The 25,561-nt window shown below is 42.0% G+C and overlaps 2 protein-coding genes across 3 annotated transcripts; one reads left to right on the forward strand and one right to left on the reverse strand.

Annotated features, from left to right (window-relative positions):
- The first annotated feature begins 162 nt into the window (after positions 1 to 162).
- ttc33 (tetratricopeptide repeat domain 33) lies at positions 163 to 15,160 on the forward strand. 2 transcript variants are annotated; one of them, XM_047568953.1, is made up of 5 exons: positions 163 to 667; positions 1,050 to 1,349; positions 6,494 to 6,575; positions 10,944 to 11,075; positions 13,927 to 15,160. In XM_047568953.1, exons 2-5 carry the CDS (start codon positions 1,123 to 1,125, stop codon positions 14,302 to 14,304), a joined length of 819 nt encoding a protein of 272 aa, XP_047424909.1. In that variant the 5' UTR covers positions 163 to 667; positions 1,050 to 1,122; the 3' UTR covers positions 14,305 to 15,160. The 2 variants fall into 2 exon arrangements, with proteins under 2 accessions (XP_047424909.1, XP_047424910.1); XM_047568954.1 differs by having other exon boundaries at positions 173 to 667; positions 1,122 to 1,349; positions 6,494 to 6,579; positions 10,948 to 11,075.
- A 4,553-nt stretch (positions 15,161 to 19,713) lies between these two features.
- Positions 19,714 to 24,025, reverse strand: ptger4b (prostaglandin E receptor 4 (subtype EP4) b). Its single transcript, XM_047570323.1, has 2 exons — positions 22,276 to 24,025; positions 19,714 to 21,233 (listed from the first exon to the last, which is right to left on the reverse strand). The coding sequence occupies exons 1-2, from the start codon at positions 23,029 to 23,031 to the stop codon at positions 20,667 to 20,669; spliced, it is 1,323 nt and encodes a 440-aa protein (XP_047426279.1). The 5' UTR covers positions 23,032 to 24,025; the 3' UTR covers positions 19,714 to 20,666.
- Positions 24,026 to 25,561: the final 1,536 nt, after the last annotated feature.

Here is a 25,561-nt window from a genome sequence, read left to right on the forward strand (position 1 = left end):
ACACAAGTTAGATACATTTACAATGTGACAATGAAAGAATAATTTAGGCTAAATTTGAACATTCAAATAACATTTTCGTGAAATTATAATAACTTTATTAGAAGTGAATATGCCTTATGTCCAATTTGAAACAGTGTTCCTGTTTCTTTAAGTGACGATGTAAACATTTCCACAGCTTCCGGGTTATGCTGCATTTAGGTGTCATCAACGGAATAGGAAGGGCAACCATTACGCTTTAATTCGAATTAAGTCGTGTTCAGTTTATTCCATGGTGGTTTGCCAGAGTGCTAATATTCACAGTTGATCACTAACCTTAATGGGCATATTTTGTTGGGTCACCCATTTCAAGGAGTTAGTTGCCGAATGAAACTTAACCACACAAACACATTATGTATACCACTAATTAAATAAACAAATGTAATTGGAATGAAAATTGGATTTTATTCCGATGTTCCGAACAGCCACAATCTTGCTGGCATGCCTAAAGTTCTTTTCACTAAGTGGGAGACGTCGTCCTTGCTAGAAATCAACCACTCGATGGAAACTCGCGATGGCGTCGCTATTTAAACGATGCAACCTGAACGCGACACGGAGTGTCGTCGAGTGTGGCTAACGATTAGCTTCCGTCAACTTCAAGCTTCTTGCTCGCGGGAAGCCGTAGATATATGTGCGTATACATGTCCTCCAACAACCTAAGGATAACCACGTAGAATATATAGTGTCAGTAATTTAACTAAGTGCAGCTTTTTTTTTGCGTGCAAACGTACAGAAGTGCTAGCGTTGTGGTACTAATGTCCACCAGCTTCAATGTAACTGGATTTAAGCTTAAATTAATGGAAATCCCTGCACTTGTGACAACAACTAATATATCCTGCACTTAAATAAGAAGTACCCGTATTTTTACCTTTTGCAGTCTCATTAAAAATTCAACCACACTGTTAGATATCCGATTCAGCTAGCAGCGATATGCTTTATTAGCTATTTTTCTGATATTTCAAAATAAAAGTTTTAAAATCTTGAAATATTTTTATTTTATTTTATTTTTTTAGTACTGATTGCAGCTGAAATAAGATTTCTGGCCACGGCTATCCGGCGCCACTCTGTCCCCCCTTTCCCTCCAGAATGGCTTCGTTTGGCTGGAAGAGAAAAGCTGGAGAGAAGGTGTCCAAGTCCGTGGTGCAGCAGTTCGAGGCGGAGGCTGAGAAACCTGAAGATGGTGGAGGAGGTCCGGATGAGGATGTGGACTGGCTGCACGCCATCAAACGACGGCGGGAAGTCATGCTGGATGACTGCGCTTCAAAGAGCAAGAGGCTGAAAGATGAGGGTGCTCTGCTGGCGGAGCAAGGCAGGTGAGGCTGCGTGCGCACATCATAGATACCTCATACACAGACACCCACAAAGCTGCCATGATTGGATCAGATTTATAACATCATTCATAAAGTGCAATGACTGTAAGAAGTCCAACATTTGCCTACAAAATGCCAGATTGACACCTATCAGCCACAATATTATAACCACTGACAAGACAAGGGAAAAACACCGGCCGTCTTGTGACATTTCAATGTTCTGCTGGGAAAAATTAAACCTTATGAAGCGAAGTCACACCTCCCATACACAGTTTATTCAAAAGCCAAAGATAGTCAACCGAAATACCCTTCTTCTCTCTTTTTTTTTTTTTTTTTTGCTGTGCCACTATAGTCTCTCCAGAAGAGGGCGCCATTGTACAGATCTCATCTAATTTATTTAACGCAGCTAATATATCACTTACTGCTTTGATAGTAAAGATAGACACAAGATCAGTGTATACAAACTGGCCTAACCATCTATGTTTAATATTACAAAATAAAAACATAGAGCATTATAATGAAAGCTTTTCAAACATGTGGAGAGTTTGCTTAAACTGCAACAAAACCAGATCTGCCCAATTTCCTGCTCTGGGGGCCTCCTGAAGTAAAGTTGTGTAAAAGTCATGCTGATTAATGGTTAAAAATAGTATTGTTTGAAGAGATATTTATATATATATATTGGGCTTTGTGACACAAAAAAAGAAAAAATGCACAGTTGCCTGTGCATGATGTTGTTTTAATAGACACTGAAAAATAAAATTGGCCACCGTTAAGAACTATTTCCTTATATTTCTCTCATGGTAATTGACCTTTTTAGCCAAATAACAATCACTTTGTGAAACCCCCCACTCCAGAAGATGTAATGCTGTTGCGACTGCCTGTAATCGTATTTGTGAGAAGAAAGTGGATTTTGTCGGGGAAATGATCTCTTGCTGCTCCGTAATGGCTGTTCAGAGCTTTGAGTGTCTGGTCGGGGATGTCAGCCGGGACTTTTGTCCTCCTCTAACAACATTGACCTTTGTTGGCACGGTCGTTACAACAGTTTAGATGTTTCTGATGTAATTGAACATCTCCTCTTGTACCTGTTGGTGATCTGAGCCTCACTTTCAATCATATTCTGTGTGGATACGGAGGCCTTTGGCTGTTTTTATGTCATTGTATTTTTTATGTAAATTTACTAGATGCACAACTAACAAACTTTAACCAGGCAAAGCTAATATTAATCTAGATATGGTAGTTTACATTTATGGCTTTTGCTAGAGGCGTATTTATATGGTGCTTTTTCACAGAAGTGATTTACAATAAACCAGAAAAGAGTAAAGAAATTAAAGGCAAAGTAACTAAACATAACACATCGTTAAAAACAATTTAACAGGCAAAACAGGTGAGATCTGGCACGGAAGCCACACGTTGAACCACTGTGGATAGGGTTGGCAGCAAAATGTGTTTTTCATTACGTTTTGAATATTACCACTGCTTTGATGTGCTCTCTTCTATATAATTAGCATTAATACTTGTCAGCATCGCTAAAATGCTAGTCACTTGTGTTCGGTGTCTCTGTGCATCTCAAGCTGATGTGACCGGAGCTGAGGAGCTCACGTTCTAGTCGAAGCTATTGAGCTAATAGCTGCTTTCTTTTACTGAAATGTACAACACACAAAAGAGAGAAGGCGTACGAGTAGACGGTGTAAAGGCGGCAGAACGAAGGTGCATTTTCTGTCTTTATTTAGTCAGTTAAAGTGATCGCAAGGAAACGCATTTAACCAGCCACAGCTGCAGCAACTGCAGCTGGATTTGTCGCAGTGACATACGTTGGTTTTACAGCATAGGGTTCATTGCAGAAGCATAAATCTAGCTGTAGACACTCACCAGCCACTTTATTAGGTACACTTTGCTAGTAAAAGGTTGGACCCCTTTTGCTTTCAGAACTGCCTTAATTCTTGGTGTCATACTTTCAACAATGTGTTGGAAACATTCCTCAGAGACCATTTGGTCCATATTGACATGACAGCATCACACAGTTGCTGCAGATTTGTCGGCTGCACATCTATGATGTGAATCTCCCGTTCCACCACATCCCAAACGTTCCTCTATTGGATTGAGAACTGGTGACTGTGGAGGCCATTGGAGTACAGTGAACTCATTGTCATGTTCAAGAAACCAGAGATGATATGAGCTTCGTGACATGGTGCATTATCCTGCTGGAAGTAGCCGTCAGAAGATGGTCCACTGTGGTCATAAAGGGACGGACATGGTCAGCAACAATACTCAGGTAGACTGTGGCATTTAAACCATGCTCAGTTTGTACTAAGGGCCCAAAGTGTGTCATGAAAATATCCCCCACACCATTACACCACCACCACCAGCCTGAACCGTTGATACAAGGCAGGATGGATCCATGCTTCCATGTTGTTTACACCAAATTCTGACCCTGACATCTGAATGTAGCAGCTGAAATCGAGACTCGTCAGACCAGGAAACGTTTTTCCAGTCTTCTATTGTCCAGTGTTGTTGAGCCTGTGTGAACCGTAGTCTCAGTTTCCTGTTCTTAGCAGACAGGAGTGGCCCCCAGTGTGGTCGTCTGCTGCTGTAGCCCATCTTCTTCAAGGTTGGACGTGTTGTACGTTTAGAGATGGTATTCTGCATTCCTTAGTTGTAACCAGTGGTTATTTGAGTTACTGTTGCTTTTTCTATCATCTCCAACCAGTCTGCCCATTCTCCTCTGACCTCTCACATCAACAAGGCATTTTCATCCAAACAACAGCCGCTCACTGGATATTTTCTCTTTTTTGGACAATTCTCTGTAAACCCTAGAAATGGTTGTGCGTGAAAATCCCAGTAGATCAGCTTTTTCCAAAATACTCAGACCATCAGCCCGTCTGGCACCAACACATAAATCCCCTTCACCTCTACATGACCTAAATGTCTTGAATTGCAGCCATGTGATTTGGCTCATCAGCTATTTGTGTTAACAAGCAACTGAACAGGTGTACCTAATAAAGTGGCAAGTGAAATAAATGTTTCTAAGACAGGATAGACAGGACATCAGGAGATCAGATGACAAGGAGCGATTACAAATAACCTCTGTGTTTTAAAGGTTGGAATGAGCACCAGAGGAAAAAGACAGCTTCTCGGAAAGTTTCATAAATACTGAGCGGTGAAAAATGTTCCACCGCCTAGTCTGTGGTCGAGTTAAGACGGTACAGAGCATAGATGACATATAAACCTCACTGGGTTAACAGAGACGATGATTATAAACCTTCCACGGGAACAGAAATCTTCACACCAAAGTGTTTTCTGTAATTTCTCACAGTTGCTGCTGTGCAGAGTCGAACGCCACCTGTCATCGTTGCCGACGTGTAAATCATCTGGGTGACACATTTATTCATCAGCAACGACTCGGTCCGGTTCAGAGTTCAGCGGGTGTTAACTTGAAATCATTCCAAATAGGTTGTCCAGGCGGTGACTGACGTGTCCCCAGACGTCAACATGAAACTTCCCAAAAATTGCAGCTATTTCAGAATAACCGTCAGCGTCCCTTGAGTTGTGGGAGTTATGGTGTTCTCCAAATACTTTGCGTAGTTTGTTGATCCCCAATGGCAGTTTCCTCACTGACGAAGCATTAGATTATTTGGTTTAATATCGTCACGACGGCCGCGTTGAGCGAATGCATTTTTCTTTTTCAACAGTAGTGTGTTAAATACCTGTAACGTCCCATGTTTTTGTTGCGCATCTAGATCTTGATGACTTTCCTCTGTCTTTGACTGTTACACAAACTTCAAGTGAAATCTGTCTCTTTTTTTTTTTTTTTAGCTCTAAGGCTTTACTTCATCTATTGCCTAATTTCCTCATTATTTTGCAGTGTCATTTGTTTCCTGTGGTGGGAAGATTTCCACACTGCTCAAGTTCCATTTCCTCAGTCCTGTCCTCCCACTGTGAAACAGTAGTGGCATGTTTTTTTTTTTTTTATTATTCTTCTTCTGATCAGTGTCAAAGGTTTGATTGTGTTTCTCTATTTGATATTGACTTTTTCAGGATGTCCGTCTCCATAAAGTTATAAAAAGTGTGGACATAACGCATATATTGTCAGAGAGCGGGGACCTCGCCTTGAAGTCTTCGGTCAATATTGACTGGGGACAGGTGCAGGAGCACAAACACACATTTGTGCAGTTAAAAAAAAAAAAAAAAAAAACGAACATGAAGCTGGTAAATTGTAAATCCTGCTGAACAAATGTATGCAAAACGGCCGACTGCAGTGGCGACAGCTGCCTGGAGAGTTTGAATCTTAATTCAAATTCATGCAAATGTTTATTGTGTATTTGAGAGTCGGACGATTGCGGCACTTTGCCACGTCAGATAAGAAACCGCCTTGGAAGAGTCTGATTGACTGACGTGCCGATGTTTATTTAACAACGGTTTAATTATGACAGATACCAATTGGGCGTAACATCATGACTGCCTTGCTAATATTGTGTATGTCTCCCTTGTGCCTCCAAAACAGTTATCAGAGAATGAACATGGGCCTTGAACACCTTGTGTCTGTGTCAGGGGACGGCTGCTGCTATAAAGTAGTGTCATTGCTATGGGGTGGGGGTGTCTGGTCTGCTCTAGGTGGGCGCTACATGTCTAATTAACATCCACATTAATACCAGGTCCTAACGTCTCCCAGCAGAACACTGAATTGCCACAATATGGTCAATGTTACTTCCTTCTCCTGTCAGTGGTTTTAATGCTGTAGCTGGTCGGTGTCTGTGGTTAATGACTTGTGTCAGTCCTAATCTTTTGAGTATTTCGTCTTCCGAGAGTGGAAAGGCAGGATTAGGCCTGTTACACACACGAGACGTCCGCACAGGGACAATCGACTTCTCGATATCCACTGAACAAACACCAGATATTGCGTAACTTGTATCAAATCTCAGGGCGGAGACGATGTGACTACGCGTCCAGTTCCGTCGCTTTATGTGGTTTGCTATTTGAATTGGTTAAGCCTAAACCTCAGCCAAAGTCAATAGAAAAACTCTGTGTAGATTTAAATCATACACAACAAATATTCATTAGTGTGACACGGCTCAGTGTTACCAATGTATTGTGTGCCTGTAAGTTATTAACGCATTTGTAATGCATTTGCATGTGTTTTCTCCCTCTAGGCACTGGGAGGCCATTAAGAAGTGGGACGAAGCCATTCAGCTAACTCCAGACAACCCACTACTATATGAGATGAAGTCTCAGGTATATTAAGAAATGATGTTATGACTAAAACTATATTAGAAAAGTTAAAATAAACAACAAAACTAATGTTTATATAAGACTGAAACTGAGTTCTCAAGGCTTGCATAATGCTTCCTGCTGTGTTTCTCCAATACATTTACAGAGTTTAAAATGTTCCCATAGTGAATTAGTTTGTTGTCCAGGTTTGAAACATTGTCAGCGGTGGTTTCAAACCTAATACTTTGCATATTTTTGGTAAAAGTTTAAGACAAATTGAGTTTGGAAAGGGCAAAACTTTATTTTCTTAACTTGGAAAGGTGTCATGTTAGCACTCGTGATGCACTGTTCCTTCAATAGTATTTCACCACGTTTTCCTTCACTGCTCCAGTGATTCTTTTTCAAGCCTAAACCTAAATATCGCGGTGAATACACAAGAGCACCGTGAGTGCATGGATCCAAATTCTTTATCAATCATCACAGCCCCTTATACCCACATCGCACCTTGCGTTAAAATTCGTCTCCGCATGCATCTGGAGCCGGCGCTCGAGATCCAATCAAGCTTCATGTGCAGATAAACATCATTTGGGTTCATTAGCATGTTGCTCAAACGGCTGCTTTCTCTAATGTCTCGCCATCAGAACCGTTAACAGCATTGTTTGTCGTGTGTACATATGAAACATAAATGCTGGAACACGCTGTGAGAGACACGTGCAAAACTCAGATTTTATCTCGAACCCTGGAGGCTTCAATGTGTAGAGGAATGTAACTGCCCCAAGAGTCTCTGGTACTAAAAGTTAATGGAGACTTTTTTAATTTTGTTGCTCATCTTTTTTTGCATAAGGAACTCTGAACCTTCTGAGTCAAATGTGTAACTACTGAACTCCAGATGAACAGGCGTCACTTACGGCATGTGTGTGTATGGGTGTGTGTGTGTTTGTCTGAAAAAATGAGGCGAAACTCTGCTTGTGCAAGAGCTGAGTCTGCAGTTGGCCAACGTGGCCGGGGCACCTTGTTTGTTTACACCACCGAAATAATGTGGTACAGACTAACGTCTCATGTGGTCTGAGTGATCTTATCTCCAATGCGCCTTCGCTGCGTCTTTGGGTGTGTTCACACCTGTTCTTGAAACTTACATCTGGGTCGCTTTGGGAACATGTTTTATAACCAGCTCTGAGTTCTGAGTTCAATTTTGCTATTGATTTTTAAATGTTTTTCATTTCTTATTTCTCATTTCTTTCTGTTGATTGCATTTTCCTGTCCTTAGGTTTAATACTTTTCTCCCTTCAGACATTCGTTTGACTGCCACTTCTCCTTTTTCCTCTTTCATATGCATCTTTGAGAAGAAAAAAAATGCTTAAGTGGGGAAATCAGAGGGTGTAGTCCGACAAATGCAGCTCTCTCTTATTCGTTCATTTACTACAACTAAACCCAATAACATCTCTCTTTGTAATCACAGTCAGTCGCATTCCAGGGAGTATTGCATGCCTAACATAATATTACCCATTATAGGACATTTGAGAAGGAAATCATTAGAGGGCTAGGAAACACCACAACAAATGTTTTTTTGCCCATGACTGACATGAAGTTTTCAGCTAATACATGTCTGACTGCACTTGCACATCCCATCACACCTATTAGTCATAATTATGGGATTGGAAACAGGCTGCCACTCACCAGATCCCCATTACTGTCCCTGATGACGGGGATGTTTATGCTGACGCTGGTCAGTTACTTCCCCTCATCGCTTTCTTCCTGTTTCATCAAATTACTATTTGCGCTGAATACGTCCAGACCCGTGTCTGTGTGCATGTTCGAAATTGGTCAAATTTATGAAGATGTCCCCGCATCTTCCTGGCCGCGTGATTGATTTCAACCTAAAGGGGATTCTGCTGAAAGTGAGAATCATTTTACAGCTTGAAAGCAGTTATGGATCCGAGACAGCTATTGTGTCTTTTCAGGCCTTGTCACCGGATCTGTCTTGAGTGTTAATCTGGGGCATAGGTGCAGTTATTTAGCTTCTACTCCTAAGAGTTCAGATCTGGTTTGTGTGTGCCGTGTATGTGTGTGTGGAAGTGTAAAGCATCGTCGACATATAAAACGACTCACTCAGTGTCCACCTGTTTGATGCTAGTGAACGTTCCAGGCTCTGGTTGCCTAGGTAACCCTCGTATAATTATAGATCCCTTTGCGGCCTACGTCACTGTGATGTCACGGTGTTAGCTGGAGGCAGAACAGACGGAAGCTTGAGGCGACGCTCGTCTGTCTTGCGGTGTCGTTGGCTGATAAAACCGAAAAATGAAAAAACACTAACTTGAAGTTTTATCACATACCAGCCACCGCCAGTCATAGACATCTTTGGTTTGGCTTTGGAGATTAAAAGAAAGGATTGGAGTGAGATAATCAACAACAATGCACACACTTCACATCAGATAAGATTAATATGTAATGCATCATCAGTGAAAAACGTTACAGGTTACAACAAATCGTGACTGAGTTAATCTTTATTTATTCTTGTTACATGTTAATGCTAATGCTAACCGCTAGGTAACGCAACATTAGTTGCGTGTTTCAGGGGTGTCCAAGCAGAAGTTGCACTTACTACATTACCCTCCACAGTGGTTCCACTTACTTCTTGTAATATCTTTGTTGGAGAGGCTTCACTTGACAAAGACAGACCAGACTCCGTCCTGTCTGTGTCCTCCTTTGGTCAAATCGTCCATCCAGTGAGTGAGAGTGTGGGGGTAGGAGAATGTAGTCCCATCAGTTAGCCTGTCACCCTCTTTAAAGTAGCACTCACTTGTCCATTCTTGCCAAAACATTCCATTGAAATATGCTAACCGCCGTTTGCAGGCTATAGCGTTTGAGATGTTTTGCATCCAGTTAAGCCCCGCCCCTCAAAAAACGTCCCATTTTTCACAAACTGTGAAGGGGTCTACTGTACACTGATGTCAGTTTTTTTGAGGTCTCCCTTGTGCCTCCAAAAAAAGCGACTCAGAAGAGAATGCACGTGGGTCTTCTGAGGGTGTCCTGTAGTCATGTGTGTGTTGTAGTTGATGTGTTAGTGGGGGCAGTGGGGGCAGTTGGGTCCTTTGGGTCGAGGGGAGGGGCCTCTGTGGATCATCCCACAGATACTTGATCAGTTTGGGACCTAGTGAATTTGGAGGCCAAGTCAACACCTCCAAGAGTTACGAGATGGTCATTGTCATTTACTTCACTCGTCAGTGGTCATAATGTTATGCGTGATCGGTCTATATTTATGGATGAAACAAGCACAAGCGGAGCATTTATTAACATTATGTTTTGCCAATAACTAGCTGTTCTTACCGTTGCTGCTCTTGATTTTCTCAGAAAACTCCACCATGTCGCCGACATTTGATTCATGGCAGGAACCTCAGCTGAGGACAGCGTTTCCTTGTAGTAAATGTCTTGGGAACTATTTTCTTGCGTCTTATTTTAATCAATTGTGTCAGACACTCCCATTGCTCAGTCACATCACCTTAAAGTTGAGATTAGCTCAACTTGGTACTCGCCCAGAACAGCTTGCCAAAGGGCTTTTTCTCCTATCTAGTTCACATCTTGATGAATTTCCTTAAGAATCAATTGTCTCTTTTCAGCACAGTACTGCTTGTCTCTTCCTCCTGTGTGTGTGCACAGCCTTAAACTGGATTTATACTTCCACGTCAGATGCCTCCCATACATCCATCTCTCTCTGTCACCCCGCTCTAGTCACAGTTGTTTAAAGTAAAAGAGAAAGTCAAACGGCTGACTAGTGGTTTTGTGGCGTAGTTAGAGGACGATGCAGACAAACCAGTGCACAAATGTAAATGCTCACTCATTTTCGTTCTGTCTTTTTTTGGGGCCCAGGTATAAACAGACCAACTGACGTAGCTTTGCTCTACACGAATACAACAGTGCAGATTTTCCAGGCCTTACATTAAAGCCCTGTGCAGAAAGCAACACTGCGGTGGGAAAAAAAACAACAAAAAAAAAAAACTCCACAGATGATTACGTGCACAATAGGAACAGGTCTTGACAGCTTTTATTTTTTTTTGTCTGACATGACAACAAAGCAAAATTAAAAACTGTCGCTATTGCATGGCAACTCTGCAAGGTTAAACAGGATAATGAGTTTGCTCCGACACGGTTTGATGTTGGCACAAATAAAGGAAGTTCATTATTGAAAAACTCCGCTGCCTTGACTGTGCCATTGTTGTGCATTGTATTACGTGATCTAATATTGAATGAATGAGTCACCTTCGCTTTATGCTAAATATTAATCCAGAGGTCGACTAAAAAGCCAGTCTGTTTAAATAACAGTTGATTTATTTAGACTTTTTTTTTAAACTTTTTTGATGCTTAAAACTTGACGCATTTTTCTTGCCCCTGCAGGTCCTGACCATCCTGCAGGAAGTGTTTCCAGCTGTGAAGGCAGCGGAGATGGCTGTGAAGTTCCGGCCATTGTGGTGGGAAGGCTGGCAGACCCTGGGCCGGGCACAGCTCAACCTGGGCGAGGTGGACCTGGTGAGTCAAACTGGTAGCGCACTCAAACACAAAAAGGTTTTTGCAGAGGTCGCTCACAGCATTGATTAGCATTGTAGTACGTTTTGCCTGAGCTAATGCAACTAAATTCAAGCTTTTATGTTGGTACAGTCTATATGCTAGATAGGCTGCACCAACATTCACTTTTGCAAGAACACTAATGACTTCTTCTGCAGTAAATCACTAACGATTGGCAGGAATCACCACATATTCTTGTGTCATTTTGCAATAAACTACACGCATTTACGTAGGCGCTTGTAAATCAGCTTCTGAAGATGCATCACATCTATTTATTCCTTTTTGTAAACGTTCGACTTCTAAAGACGAAGCGCCTCTTTCAAAGCACGCCCAGGTGCCTTCGGCACAGACGATTGCTTAAATTGGCCCCGAACACGCCGGCACCTGTGATTGCATGAACCCTGGAAAACACATTTACGCTGTTCGCCCCTTATAGAGCCAAGCAAACAGGGCTGAGCACATAAAGCCTTCAGCTAATACGTCGCTCGTACATGCCCGAGAGTAAAAGAGCTGTCCTGTGGCACCAAAAACAACAATGGGAAGTGTTGAAAGTTACTTGATCTAAAAAACTAAACCAAATATAGACACACCTTCTTGTATAATGAAGCTCTTGGAGAGGAAAGGAGAAAATCATACATCTATTTTTAGTGAGACTTGTTCGGTCGAGTTTTAAAAGCGCTGTGTGCACCGACATGTTCGACTGGTGCCTGTTGGTGCAAATGTGAATGTAGTGATTCCCCACTCTGGCGTCTGTTCCATTCCTTCTTTAATTTTCATTCCACTCCATCTCATTTAAAGAAAATGGAAAAGACCCAAAGAAAACAACCGCTAGCTTCTGATTTTGTTGTTTCTACCCCATCTTTTTTTCAATGTCTTGAAGGAAACTGACACCACATGTCAGTACCATTGCAGTTTATCTCATTGTTATTTTGAACCCATAGCGATTTCTCGTCTGTTAAAGGTTTTTCTTTTTACATAAGCCTTCTCAAGACGAAACTTGATATGTTGTTTTAGGAACAGGCGCTTTCATTTATCAGAAACCTGTCATAGACTTTGACAGTGCAGGTTATTTATCTTACAGGTGGGGAAACGGCAGGAGATTAATGTGAGCTCAGGCTCGCACAAAAAATGTTCAAGTTAATAAAAAGACGAATCTGTCATGTTCTACTTCAACTTGTCCGTGACCCAGTTTACATCGAATAACTGATGGGAACATCCTCCTCCTCCTCCACACTAGGTGGCAATATGTGTCTTTTTAGAGGGTGAATACGCCCCATTTCTGGTTGACTTATTACATCATATAATAAACAAGAGTCGGTTATGCGGGATTTCTCGAACATAATGTGTAATCTTATCTGTACTTCTGGTTCAGATAAGATGGAGCTATCCCTCAGGCGGTTCTTCTGTCCGCTCTGTTTACCTATTTTATTCTGCAGCCGGCTTTCTTGGATGTGTTTGTTCCAGGGTAATATGCCAGCTCAGTGGTATTCATGCTGCAGAAAATCGATTTCCAATCGCATTATCTGGGTGTGTTAATCAGATAAGGAGATCTCTGATTTTAGTCGGGGTAACGTGTTTACATGCACTTAAGTTGTCCAGTTAAAGTCAGATTAAGGCAATAATTGTTTTTATTTCACGTGCATGTAAACGTACTGAGTAATTTTGACTTTTAATTTAAACCGGGAACTCCAGTAATTTAATACATGGAAATGAAATATCAAAAGCCTTTATTGTCGTTGTTTGCAGGATATGATGCTTTAAAAGGAACAAAATACATGCATTAAACATTCTGGAGCACTTGTGTCAAACATACGGCCCACGGGACAAAAGCGAACCGCCAGAGGGTCTAGTTTGGCCCGTGAGATAAATTTGCAAAGTGCAAAATTTACATCTAAGACATTAACTGTATTTTCAATAAAAATAGATGCAACTCCTGGGTTTCACACAGTTTTAGTAAGAGTTGTGGACATGTCACAACAGTGAGAATGATACAGAAACTGCACTACTTTTTCTTCAGGTTGTTTATGAAATATTTTTTTATTAGTGCAATTCATTAAATGTGGACACTTTCACGGTGAACTTCTTTGCACTAAAACAAATGGAAAAATTTGGAGTTGTCATTATTTATTTGTTAATGAGCTATTATGTTAATAATAGCAAATTGGGCTGTACGTAGCCCCTGAACTAAAATGAGTTTGACGCGACTGCTCTACAGCCGCAAAAATAAATAAATAAAAATGCATCTACAGCTATCCTTTTAACGTGAGCGTCATCAATGTAGAAAATAATAATAAAGATTTAACTAAGCTCCTATAGAACCCCAGACAAAAACACCTTTGTCCTGTGGTGAGTTCTTACTCCGCTGTAAAATGAGGAGTCCACTTTAGTATTCGAATATGCTTGACGGGTTTCAGACCCTGTCAGAAGTCATCCACGATCTCATCAGTCATCTATAACAGCTTCTGCGGCTGGATTTATTTCACCATTTCACAGGCTTTAATCTCCAGACGGACATAATCAACTTCTGTTCAGGGGGGACTGTGTGTGAAATGCACAGTCAGCTAAGAGATATCGATCTCCTCTTAATGAAATAATACATCTTGTTGAATGCTACGGTCTTTCTTGTTGACAGGCTGATGATGCTGCTTCCTGCTCATCAGCCGCACTGATGGCCGTGTCATGTCTCTATGAGAATTACAACGAGTCTTCAAACAGGCCTGGAAAGGGCTCCAATTAACCATTTGTGGCGGCCGACTCCTTTTCTAATCGCGTCTGAAGTCTTGTGTTTGAGCTCATGTCAGATCTGTCCCTACAGGCTGTGAGGTCCTTCCAGGTTGCGATCCACCTGTGCCCGTCAGAGCTCACCCTGTGGCAGGAAGACCTGAACTGGGCTCTCACTTTAAAGAAGCAGAACGCGGCGACCCGGGAGAAGATCCGACAAGAGGAGGAGACGAAAAACAGCATCCTCAATGCCCCCGAGCTCGACCGGGACTACGATTTTGAGTCGGATGAGGTGCTGGCTGCCTGTGTGGCGGTCGCCGAGCGGCAGACTCGCTACGAGGAGCTGAAGAGGACGGCCGTGGTCGTAGACGCCGAGGGGAATATTAACAATGTGCTGACCGGGGAAGAGGGATCATCAGAGGACAGAGCAGCACCGTCAGAGCTACAGTTCGTCAAAGCGAGAGGACTTTGAACTGATGGAACTGATTGCTCTTAGTCCACTTTCATCCCTTTAATGTTAACTGTGGTAAGTCTGCGAGGTTTTATGTGTGCCGCTGACTTATAACCAAAGCTGGAGCTCAATGTGCTTCCAGACCGTCAAGAAAACAGCCAGAGAGTCACATTTCTCTCAACAACAAGCAGCTGCTCACATCTAATAAGGATGTGTCCAGATGCTAATATCAACTATAAACTCTATCATCTTCTAGTTTAGTTTCAACCTAATGTGGACAGTTAATTTAACAGTTTTGCATCAGGGTGTCTCTTAGAAAAGCACTTTTATTCAACACATTCGAATCTACTTTCTCATACTTCAACACAAAGTGACATTCACTTGTTGATTGCACCTCCTCATGTGTGGGTGCGAAAATAAAACGTGTTAGCTGGAATCTTCATAAATAGCGCGTGTGTAAATTCAAGGAAATGTGATCTGTGAGGATCCGTGAGGTGAACGAAGGTTTGCGAAATCTTTCTCAACGAGAACGTGCACGCTCAGCATATTGTCAGCGAGTGAATAAACATGAATCAAAATCTGGGATCGTACTCTGTGTTCCCTGACGTGTTCTTTGCTTGAACACTTCGCCTTGACTGTTTTTGTTTTTCTGTTTTCTGAAGTCAAGCGGCGTTAAAGAATTCCCCTGACACATGGCAGATGTCACAATGACTTTCAGGTACAGACTGTACCTGGGGACAAAGGTGCTTTGCAGTAGAGGAGTCTGTATGCTAACATGTGAATGCTAACATGGTGACATATACTCCAGCTGATGGAGGCTTCCAGGTTTTTAGGTGTCTTTATTAAATGCATGTGGCGCTACAAGTAAAGCAAACGATTCACCAAAGTCAGAAGATTCATTGTATATTGTACATTTTGTACACACACACATATATATATATATAGATATATAGATATAGATAGTACGTACACCGATCAGCCACAACATTAAAACCACTGACAGGAGAAGTAAATAACATTGACCATCTTGTGACAGTTAAGTTTTCTTCTGGGAAAGTTTTAGACCCGACGTTCGTGTGGATGCTACTTAGATATGTAGCACCCACCTAGACCAGACCACCCACCCTTTGATGGCAGCAAGGATGCAACCTGACAGTTTTGGAACAACTCAAAAACAAAACATGAAAAACAGCGCAAATTCATTAGATTGATCAAGAATCTGTGGGATGATCCACAGAGGCCCCTCCCCTCAACCCATAGGACCCAAAGACCCCCCCACTAACAACACTGTGTTTCCAAGCACCACATGACACCCTCAGAAGACCCATGTTCATTCTCTGATGAGTTAAAATTGCTGTGGAGGCACGTGGTCATAATGTTATGCCTGATCGGTGTATGCACCAAACATATTCAATTTCCTTTTCTGTTCCAAATTTCATGGCCATGCTTGTCATTGCAACGCAACAAATGGCAACGCTGTGGCGGCGCAAGAGGAAAAGTCCATCTATCGGATACTTTGCACCCGGATTGGAAGGTATCGGACGAAGTCGATTCTAAACGTGGATCTTTTTCATTGACGCTCACTTGCAAGTCCATTGGGTCCGCCAGTGGAAACAGACTCATTCTAATGTAACAGTCCTGCTGTCAATCTTAGCTTCGTGGATGTTATGGTATTAAGTATTTCTTCTTCCTACTGTGTTTTAATTTTGTCGGCTGCGGTTTGTTGTACTATTGAATTGCACTGTGCTGTGAACTACCACCTTCCTTACTCCGTTACAGCACGCGCTGAACATTGTAACAGTCACAAAGGGCGATTCAGTCTGTATGAGGAAAATAAAAAAGTGTTTAAAGCTTTGCACATCCCCGTTTACTCTGCATTCAAGCAACTGGGGGAAAACAGCTCTGAGCACAAGTTGTGGATTTATCTTGAATGTTTTCACTTCGTTCACAGTTGCCGCTTGAGCTGTGACATTGTGTAACCAGCTGCTGTACCATCCATATGAATGTGTGTTTAAGATCACCTGGCACACCCTGATTAAATAGAGTTGACCTCCATATATCGTACATTATGCAACTTCTAGAAACAACCACAATCATTTTGGGTGTGTCACAGGCGACGGGTGGAACTGCTTACATAGTTATGCTTTATATATGTATTTAATTTAGATAGCTTTGTTTGAGATTTGTTCTCCTTATCTCTGAGAGTCGTGACCTACTTAAAAAGTCAGTGTTGGCTTAAGCAACATCAAGCGCTCTTACCTGTGAACCTCACACGAGTGTGGGTTTCAAAAGATTGTGCAGAATATTGTGGCATTTAAATAAATAAAGCGGCGGACTTGACATTTAAAACACTTGAAAACTATCTCGGGACTAGAGGCGGACCTTTCGTAGGAAGTCAATTATTTCTATATTTACGCTGCCCTACAAACTATTTTACAAGCGAAGCTGAAAATCCTCCACTGAATTGAATGTTGCCGGTCTTCAAAAGTGAGCAAAATAAACATATCATGTCATTTTCAATAGATCTTCTCAGCCAAAAGCCAAAAGTCAACATGAGTCATTCCACTATTGTCATTTCAGAGATGCAACTGAACCAAGAATCTTATTGCAGGTATCTGTATTAGCTTTTAGTTTTATTATTATTTCTTCTAAAGCGATGTATTTAAACAACAACAACAACAAAAAACACATGGGGTAATCTACAGTCCAGAGCAAGCTGGCAGATTATGTGCAAAGTATTATTGTCTGACAACTACTCCTCAGCAACGTCTGTGGAAACACTGACTTGCGGTGACTAAAAGTGTGACAAAGGAAACAGAGCTGCAGCATGTGGTTTAATGTGTCTTTGTCACGCCTTTCTGCACATGAATCTTGTAGCCCATTGTTTCTTAACACAACATCTGAAAGTTTTTGTAACGCTAATTACTTGTGCTCAGGTGTTGCTGTGCATGTTGAAATGCATTCACTCTTTTAATTTAAGGAAGCGACTGCCTTTTTCTTAGTGGTGACAATATCAGTGGTTCAGTGAGTCCGCTACTTTTGATCACACACGATCTAAACAATTCTTAGGTTATTTGCTGTGAAAACCAGTGCATCATTTGGGATATTTTTTTTTATTTGCGTGGTATGCCACAACTTTCTTCTACACCAAGTGTCATAAATAATAATATAATAATAAAAAAGTGGTTAAAATCTAAACGTGTGCCCTCGTATAGCATTTCCATTCCCCCTAGAAATGCACAAAACCTACGTATTGCAGTAAAATAACTGGTATTAGAAAAGCCTATGCCTCTCAAATATGGCTGTCATGACAAGGTTTTTCAGATGTATTGATATAAAAGATTATCACAAAAGTGCAATGGAAGCACTTTTTTGGAGCAGGGGGTCATGTGACGGTGTCATGTGAAGGCCACCTTCCTGAAATTTAAGTCTCTTGTGACAAATATTTAAGAGAATTACGGGACCTTTCAATGGAAACGCGTACAAAACGCAATTTTACAAAATTTCGGGAATAACACTCACTGTGTTTACATGCACAGCTTAATTGAGCTATGCTAAAAATTCCACTTTCTGGATGTGGTCCTCGTCTCAGTTTACATGCAGCAGAGAAAATCGAATAACTGACGGGAACATGTCATCCTCCTCCCCACTAGGTGGCGATATGTGTCTTTTCAGCGCGCTAATACCACGTTAATACGGCCCCCTTTCCAGTTGACCTATTACGTCTTATAATGAACAAGAGTCATTCAAGCGGCGGACCGGCATTTCAAACAACAACCAGATGGATAATAGTTCAACTTTTTTAATCTTGTACGTAATGTCTGTGCTACCTCTGGTGCAGATAAGATGGCGCTATCCCTCAGGTGGTTCTTCTACTGGCTCTGTTTACCTTCTTCATCTGCGACTGGCTTTCTTGGATGTTTTTGTACCGGGGTCATACTACAGTGCATCGGTTGGGGAGCATGTGCACACACACGTTATCTAGTTAACATGCGCTTAAGTTGTCCAGTTAAAGTCTGATTAAGGCAATAATTAGTTGTTTTTTTTGTGCATTTTGACTTTTCATTTAAACTGGGAACTCCAGTGTTTTAATTAATGGAAATGAAATATGAAAAGCCTTTACTGTCGTTGTTTGCCGGATATGATGCTTGAAAAGGAACAAAATACATTCATAAAACATTCTAGATTCAAAACGTACTGACTTTTATTTTGCGAAAAACTGTAGTGGAAATGCACCAATTGACTGTATAGGATATACTAGGTTGAAGACCAAGCTGAAACCACTAGTGTCACTGGAGAAGGAGAGAGGCAGGGACAAGAAAATGCAAAAAAAAGTGTTTCACTGGATGTATATTTAGGACACGCCCCCTAGTGCAGGATGGTTCATTAGCATTCATCATGTAATGAATATAACACATGATGTATTAAAATATTTGAATCTCAAATTTGATTTCATCTGCATTTAGAGACTAAAGACTACCAGGAATACTGTGATGATACTCCTCTACGTCATGTTGAAAAAGAAAGATAAAGGAATTCACACAGATAAGTTTATTGACCTGGATGTTTGTGATGCCGTGCTGTCTATCATATAGACTATTTGTTGCATCCTAGTCTGATCATAATCTAAACAACAATAACCTGTGTTTTTATCATCATGCACCTTGGCCCCGATAAAATAGTGCATCTCATAGAATTTTCTGGATTTCCAGTTCCTCTCAACTGTGCTCAAAGGCAAAAGATTTCCAGACTCCCTGCTTTCTGAGTGGCGTCCCCGAACAGTCAGCCATTTTCACATGCTCCCATATGGCAAAGGTCTAAATGTATTTAACAGCCTGTCTCACAAGCTGCTGTGTGTAACTGTTGATGAGGTGAAGTTGAAGAGGGGGCAAGTTTCCAAGAGGAATCATTTTCCTCTTTAGCCTCCGCTAAACTCCAGTCACAACTGCTTTGTCAATCACTATTTCCTGTCTCCGGGAAGACTGCAGCTTTAACAGATTTCCAAGCCTGAGGTCACCTCTCTCTTCAGCGGGTTATTGTTCCCAGAGGGACGTTCGACTGCTCTCTCTAAAGGCACTGGGCTGCGGCCACGTAGGGGCTGGCGAAGAAACCGCCTTTGTGCAGGTGAGCGAGGCCACGCCATCTAGAAGGATGTGAAAGGGACAACTTGGCACGTGGTAGAAGAGGCACTGTCAGCAAATTTGTGCCCTCGGCAAATATTATTGTAGAGCATTTATTTAAGGGCAGGCTCTAAACTCAGGATCCGTTACTGCTAGGAAACTCTAGCTCTAGTAAATGCTGAGTGCTGTATTTAAAGAATTGTGAACTTTACCATTAATATCATATAGTGACGCAGGGGATATGTCCTTAACTGTCAAATTAAATCATCTTGTAATCAATGCACACAAATTAAACGAGGCAGATTCTTAATTCATGTGAATATTTATCAACATTTATTTTCCATTTATGAGCTTGGTACAACATAAGTGCGTGTGTTTAAGAGTCAACATCTTGTGGTGAATCTGATGCCGGGGTGAATATGCTTCGGTGTTTATATCAGTCTTGATAGCAGCATAATATTAATGCCATGTTAAAACAGGAAACCAACAACCCATGAACTCACCAGAGGAGACATCTAAGACCGTCTTCCAGTCTGATCAGATGGGAAGCGTTGCACATTACATTAGGGGCAGAATACCATAAAGCTTGATTGATTCTTAGACAGTAATGACCTAATGGGGAGTAAATGAACAGTTTTAAACTTACAAGAGTCTCCCTAACATCCTCTACTGTCTGCATGATTCTGAAATGCAAAGCACTGGCTTTGATGTTGCAGCTGTCACGTTAACCACTTCGACCAAATTGCTTGCAAATGTCCCTACATACCAAGAAAACAACAAATAAAAAAAAACATGAACATATTCATCTTGTACCGATTTAAAATGGCTCCAAACTATCTGCACCTTCCCACAGAGAAGACAATAACGTACAGCGTCATACTTCAAATAAATTAACATCTTGTTCACATTTTAAATGTTAGTCCTTTACACTGTGCCCGACATGCTACGAAACAACTGAAAGCCTAGCAGTGGTTTTAGAACTGAAAAAAAAAAAAAAAAAAAGTGCAACAGAAGAGCTCCTCGTTGTTGTTGTTCACTACGGGTTTCAATAAGTGCTGTGACTGTACTGAAGTATATTTAGTGACATGGTAAATTATTACCTACGAGTAATACATATTGTCAGATGTCTTTTTATTAGCTGTCCACTTGATATCTACAGACTAACGGACGATTGTTCAGTCTTCAGTCCGTGACTTCGCAGTTCTTTCTCTGGATCCTGTCTTCTGTCCTGAGACAGTCTCTTCTCAGCGATCACGCTGACGCTCATATGCATTTCTCCTGCACGTGTGCAGTCTCGTCTGTGAAGGTCACCTGTAGAGCCGGGTCGTCGGGGCAGATCGGAAGCTCTTTCAGCGACCTCCCTCGCTCTGTGTCCTCTAAATGACTCGTCCGAGGCCCTTCGACCTCCTCGGGGCCTTGCAGCATCTGCAGAGCCTGTGAGCCGGAGTCGTCGCCCTGCGCCCCGGCTCGATATGCCCCCAGCATGTCCACGGTTCTCTCGGGCGGGTACAGGAAAGTCTGCGAGATGCTCGTCATTTCTGTCAACCCGCGGGACACCAGCGACGGGGAATCCCGCGAGACGATGGAGGAGTGACGGTGGCCGTCGGTGCAGTGGAACTGCCCGCCGCTCCTCCGTCCCCGGCTGCCCATTTTGCAGAACAGGCACTTGATTTTCTCCATCAGCGTACGGGCGACTGTCTTTCTGAGCAGGATGTAGATCCACGGGTCTAAGATGGGGTTGACGGAGGCCATGCGGATAGCCACCAGGTCCCTTTTCAACAAAGTCGGGTCTTCCCGTTTCTCTCCCAGCTGATTCATAAAAATCTGCAGCTGCAGGAGAAGAAGAGAAAACATTTTAACAGATTGTTCTATAGATACTCGACAGCATTTCAAACGCATGACCAAGTCAAGCTTGTGTTTTCTCACAAGCCTAAACGTGTCCACACTTCATTTCCAGGAGCAATATACTTGTTTATTTTAAATACTCTCACACGGTTGGCATGGAATGGTCAGATCTAAACAGACACTTGAGTGAATGTAACTTCTGTGCAACCACAGCAGTGCAGAGATGGCAGGAGGCCAAGGAAAACAGTTCTCACTGTCATCATTAGTGAGCCTTTGACTGCTGGGCTTCCCCAGAGTCTAATCAAGAGCCATCCGTTCGCAAAGCGGAGGCACTCAAAGCCCGGTGTTTAATACTTCAACATTACAAACTGAAAATAAGTCCCCTTCTTTTTTTTCTTTCTTTTCCTCCAAATCAGCCCCAAAGCAAGTTTTGCTTGTGAATCATTTGCTCTTGTTGGCCACAAAAATGTTGCATCCTAATGGAAACGGATGCTGTAGTCTATTGATTTTTTTTTTCCTTTGTACAAAACGGATTACAAAGTTTATGGCAAGTCTTGGTTATAATCCTGCAGCGCATATTGCAAAGCTGCTCTGTTAGTAGCGCGGAATTAACATTTAAGGTAAAACGAGGAGCGCTTTTGAGGATGATCTGTCAGGAGTCTGGTGATGAGAGCGAAAATGTGCATGTGCGGGCGACCACTAGCTCAAAACAATTTGTTGTTACTAAACAAACACTGAAACTATGCAAATAAGATTTTGCGGGTAGCAGGCACGTTCTCACTGGAAGTGTGAACAAACCCATCTGCGCCTCAGAGAAATGCGTCATCTGCCCACAAAGATCTAAAGCTCGTACAGAAAGTTCAGAAAGCTTATCGTTATATTTATGAACTACTTGTTACCATTCATCTCATATATATTCCCAAAAGGGCGTGCAGTATGTTTTATTCTAAGTTCCATTTAGTCGTTTTAAGGTGCAACCTTCTCTGCAACTTTTTCTGTAAGCAAATCCCATGTGATATGCACTCACCACTAAAGGTATGGAGCAGCTGAGGACGACGACGGAGGTAGCAATAAGCAGGATGAACATCTGGATCTCTGCCCCGGCAAATCGCCCAAAACTCCTCCTCCGCCGGAGATCCGCGCAGCGCCGCTGGTCTGTGCCCAAAGATGTGCGTCGGATAAAGCGCTTGTGCATCAGGATCAGAGCTCCGCACACCATCACGTTGAATATGACAGTGGCCAGCACGATGACTGTATTCACCCCGGCGTACATCAAATTGTAAGCTTTGACCGTCGTGTTGTCGTTCTTCCAGTCGATGAAACACCAGGTTTTCGAGTGCTGCCTCTTCACCTGTCCAAACCCCAGGATGGGCAGAGCGCAAAACACCATGCTGGAGACATATATGCCCAAAAGGCTAAGCCCGGCGATTTTCTGGTTGATATAATCGTTGTAGAAATATGCATAGTTTATTGCTAAATATCTCTCCACTGACATGGCAAATACAATGCTGAGCTGAACCAAGAAGAAGAAGATCAGGATGAAACCGGCGTACTGGCACAGGGGCTCACCCCCCGGCCAGGTGCCCGTCACGTAGGTGGCGATGGTGACTGGGCTGGCTAGCAGCGTGCCCAGGAGGTCTGTCACTGCCAAGCCACACACGAGTGTGTAAAAAGTCGTCTCTTTCTGCTCCTTTCGTGATATTCGCAGAACCACGATGGCGATGATATTTCCCACCACACCTAAAATAAACATAATCACCGGGACTATGACCGGGGCGGCCATACCTGCAAGCAGTTCGTTCACTGTTTCACAATAAGCAAGGGCTCCGCTCTCACTTCCGAAGTAGTGACACCTTCCATGAATGCGCGTAAATCAAACTGCCAAGCGATACCCAGATCCACTCGCTCCGAATGTCTCTTTTACGCACAGAATTAAAGCTCCACATTCTTCATGAAAACGCGAATCCACGGTTTACTCTGCTTGACCTGCGTTTGGGAACGATGCTCCGAGGGGCTGCGAGCGGCGCTTCGCGTTGTTGACACAGTCACAACTGACTGACAGGGAAGTTTCTTCGAGGGACGCTGACGGCAGCTCCTCCTCTGCATTTCATCCAGCCAGTGAGCTTCATGAGACACAGTCCGACTGAACACTGCGTGCAGCAGATGTGTCGCCAGAGAGGTGGTTACAGTTTCAGTTCTCTGTTTGTTTTTTTCTTTCAATTGAATTTTATTTATGTAGAGTCAATAACAATTCCAATTGTCTCGAGACGCGCCACAGAACCCAGAAGCAGAAGCGGTCTTCTCGGTCTTTCTGCGCAGCATCGTGCACAGCAGCGGAGACGTTTATCCATTACGGTCCCCAGAAAAGTTAGAAGCGTGTTTAAACAAGTTCTAATAATTTATTTGGAAACAGTTGTGCATGCAAAATGTATTAGCATCTGTTGAATCGACAGCGTTGAATTGTGCATATGCGCAATTAAGCATTACGCAGTGTTGTAAAGTCAGTTCTTTAGAAGGGCAAGATAAACAAACTAAAAACAAAACAAAACAAAATATATATATAAGCTGGTATAGTTTTTTTTTTTTTTTAGACCAGGTTGTAGGAAGAAGTGTATTTATGTGATTGGGATCGAAGTTGTGCGTATACTTCAAGCACACGTAACCATTTGCAAAGGGCTGCAGACTGATTCCTCCAGCAGCATTACACACATCAATAATAACACCTCAGCTGTATTCCCAGTGGAAATTAAAGTGAAATTTCGAACCCCCCATGTATCCATCTTGCAGATTATTTCGTTGGCTACTTTGACCTCTGTAAAAACTCTCAAACCTCGTGTCACTTACACAATGATTCTAAATCCAAGTGAATAGATGCAACATCTGTCTTACTGAGGAAACGGAGGGCAGAAAATAGTAAGACCTCTCTGCACAATTTTTTTTTTTAAATAATATAAAAATGTGTCCAGTCGGCAACAAAGGGAGTTTCATGTTCAGTGTTACTCACTATAACCACAGTTTCTTTGTCTCTCTGTGGATTAAATAAATAAAGAAAGAATAATAATAATAAAGAAAAGGCTTTCGTCAGAAGGATGTTTACCTCTGTTTAAATCAATAGTTCATGACACGCAGTGTCTGAATGTTTGCTCATACACTGTGTTGTTCGTTTTATGACACCTACTACACGGGAAACATGTTTTCAGTGAGGTTTTATTTCATCGCGTTTATTGTGAAATCATAGTAATTTGATGAAGTGGTCCACTGAGGCTGTGCCTAGATTTAGACATAGATATAGATATTTGCACTACACCACTGTAGGTGGGGATAAATTAGGGAAACAGTCTATTCTAAAGCTGGGGAAGTCCTCAGTGATTTTAGACGGTGGATATTCACTGACATTAAACCAAAACCACAATATTTACCTAAACTTAACCTGAAGGTGCTTATACAGAGTAAATGTAAATACAAAGGGGAGGATACATATTGCTTCCCTGTGCTTTTTGTGCCCGTCATCCACCCCAGTCACCTCCCAGTGATTCCAATGCAGTCAATAAATTGAGCTTGTAAAAATAAATAAATAAATAAATAAAAACCCCACTGCCTCTAAATATAAGCCCTCCCTGAATATGATTTTCCAAACCCAAAAGCATATAAAAGACACAGCACGGGACTTTTTTTTAGATAATTGTCTATCAGTTTAATGCGTAGTGATATATATATATATATATATATATATATCACATCTGTGCTTACAGCAGTTGAATAAAAGAGCAATTGGAAGTATTATGCACAGCTTCAGACTGAACATCGTAATGCAGTAGAGTGGAGGAATTAACAAGATGTTGCTTAAACACTTACGTACTAGCATTAATACATTAATAACCTCATAATATAATGCATTATTGAGGGATAGTGTGCTTGTACTTTCTGCATTTACATTAGTTAGTTTGATACGTTTTGATTCTTGCTCTTTTTTCCAATTTGTGTTTGCCTCATTTAAATGATTTGCCCATTTGACTTTTGATATTTCAATAGGTGGCTTTCTCCCACCTCCAAAGACATGCTCGTTAGGCTAATTGGTGACTCCAAATTCTTGTAAAGATGCAATCCAGGCAATCCTGAAGCTGGACAGACCTGTCAGTATGGTACCTGTAGGTCTTCGCTGAGTTTTGAAGCTAATTGTTGGTCCGCGGGTGGTTGTCATCTCAGTAGTGCCTGCATCCTGCTGGACAGAGTGTCACTGCTATGGGGTGCGGGTGCCTTGCCTGGTCTAGGTGGGTGCTACATGTCTAAGTGACGCCAACACAGACGCCGGG

This window comes from Mugil cephalus, chromosome 19 (genome assembly GCF_022458985.1).
Source record: "Mugil cephalus isolate CIBA_MC_2020 chromosome 19, CIBA_Mcephalus_1.1, whole genome shotgun sequence".
NCBI lineage: Eukaryota > Metazoa > Chordata > Actinopteri > Mugiliformes > Mugilidae > Mugil > Mugil cephalus.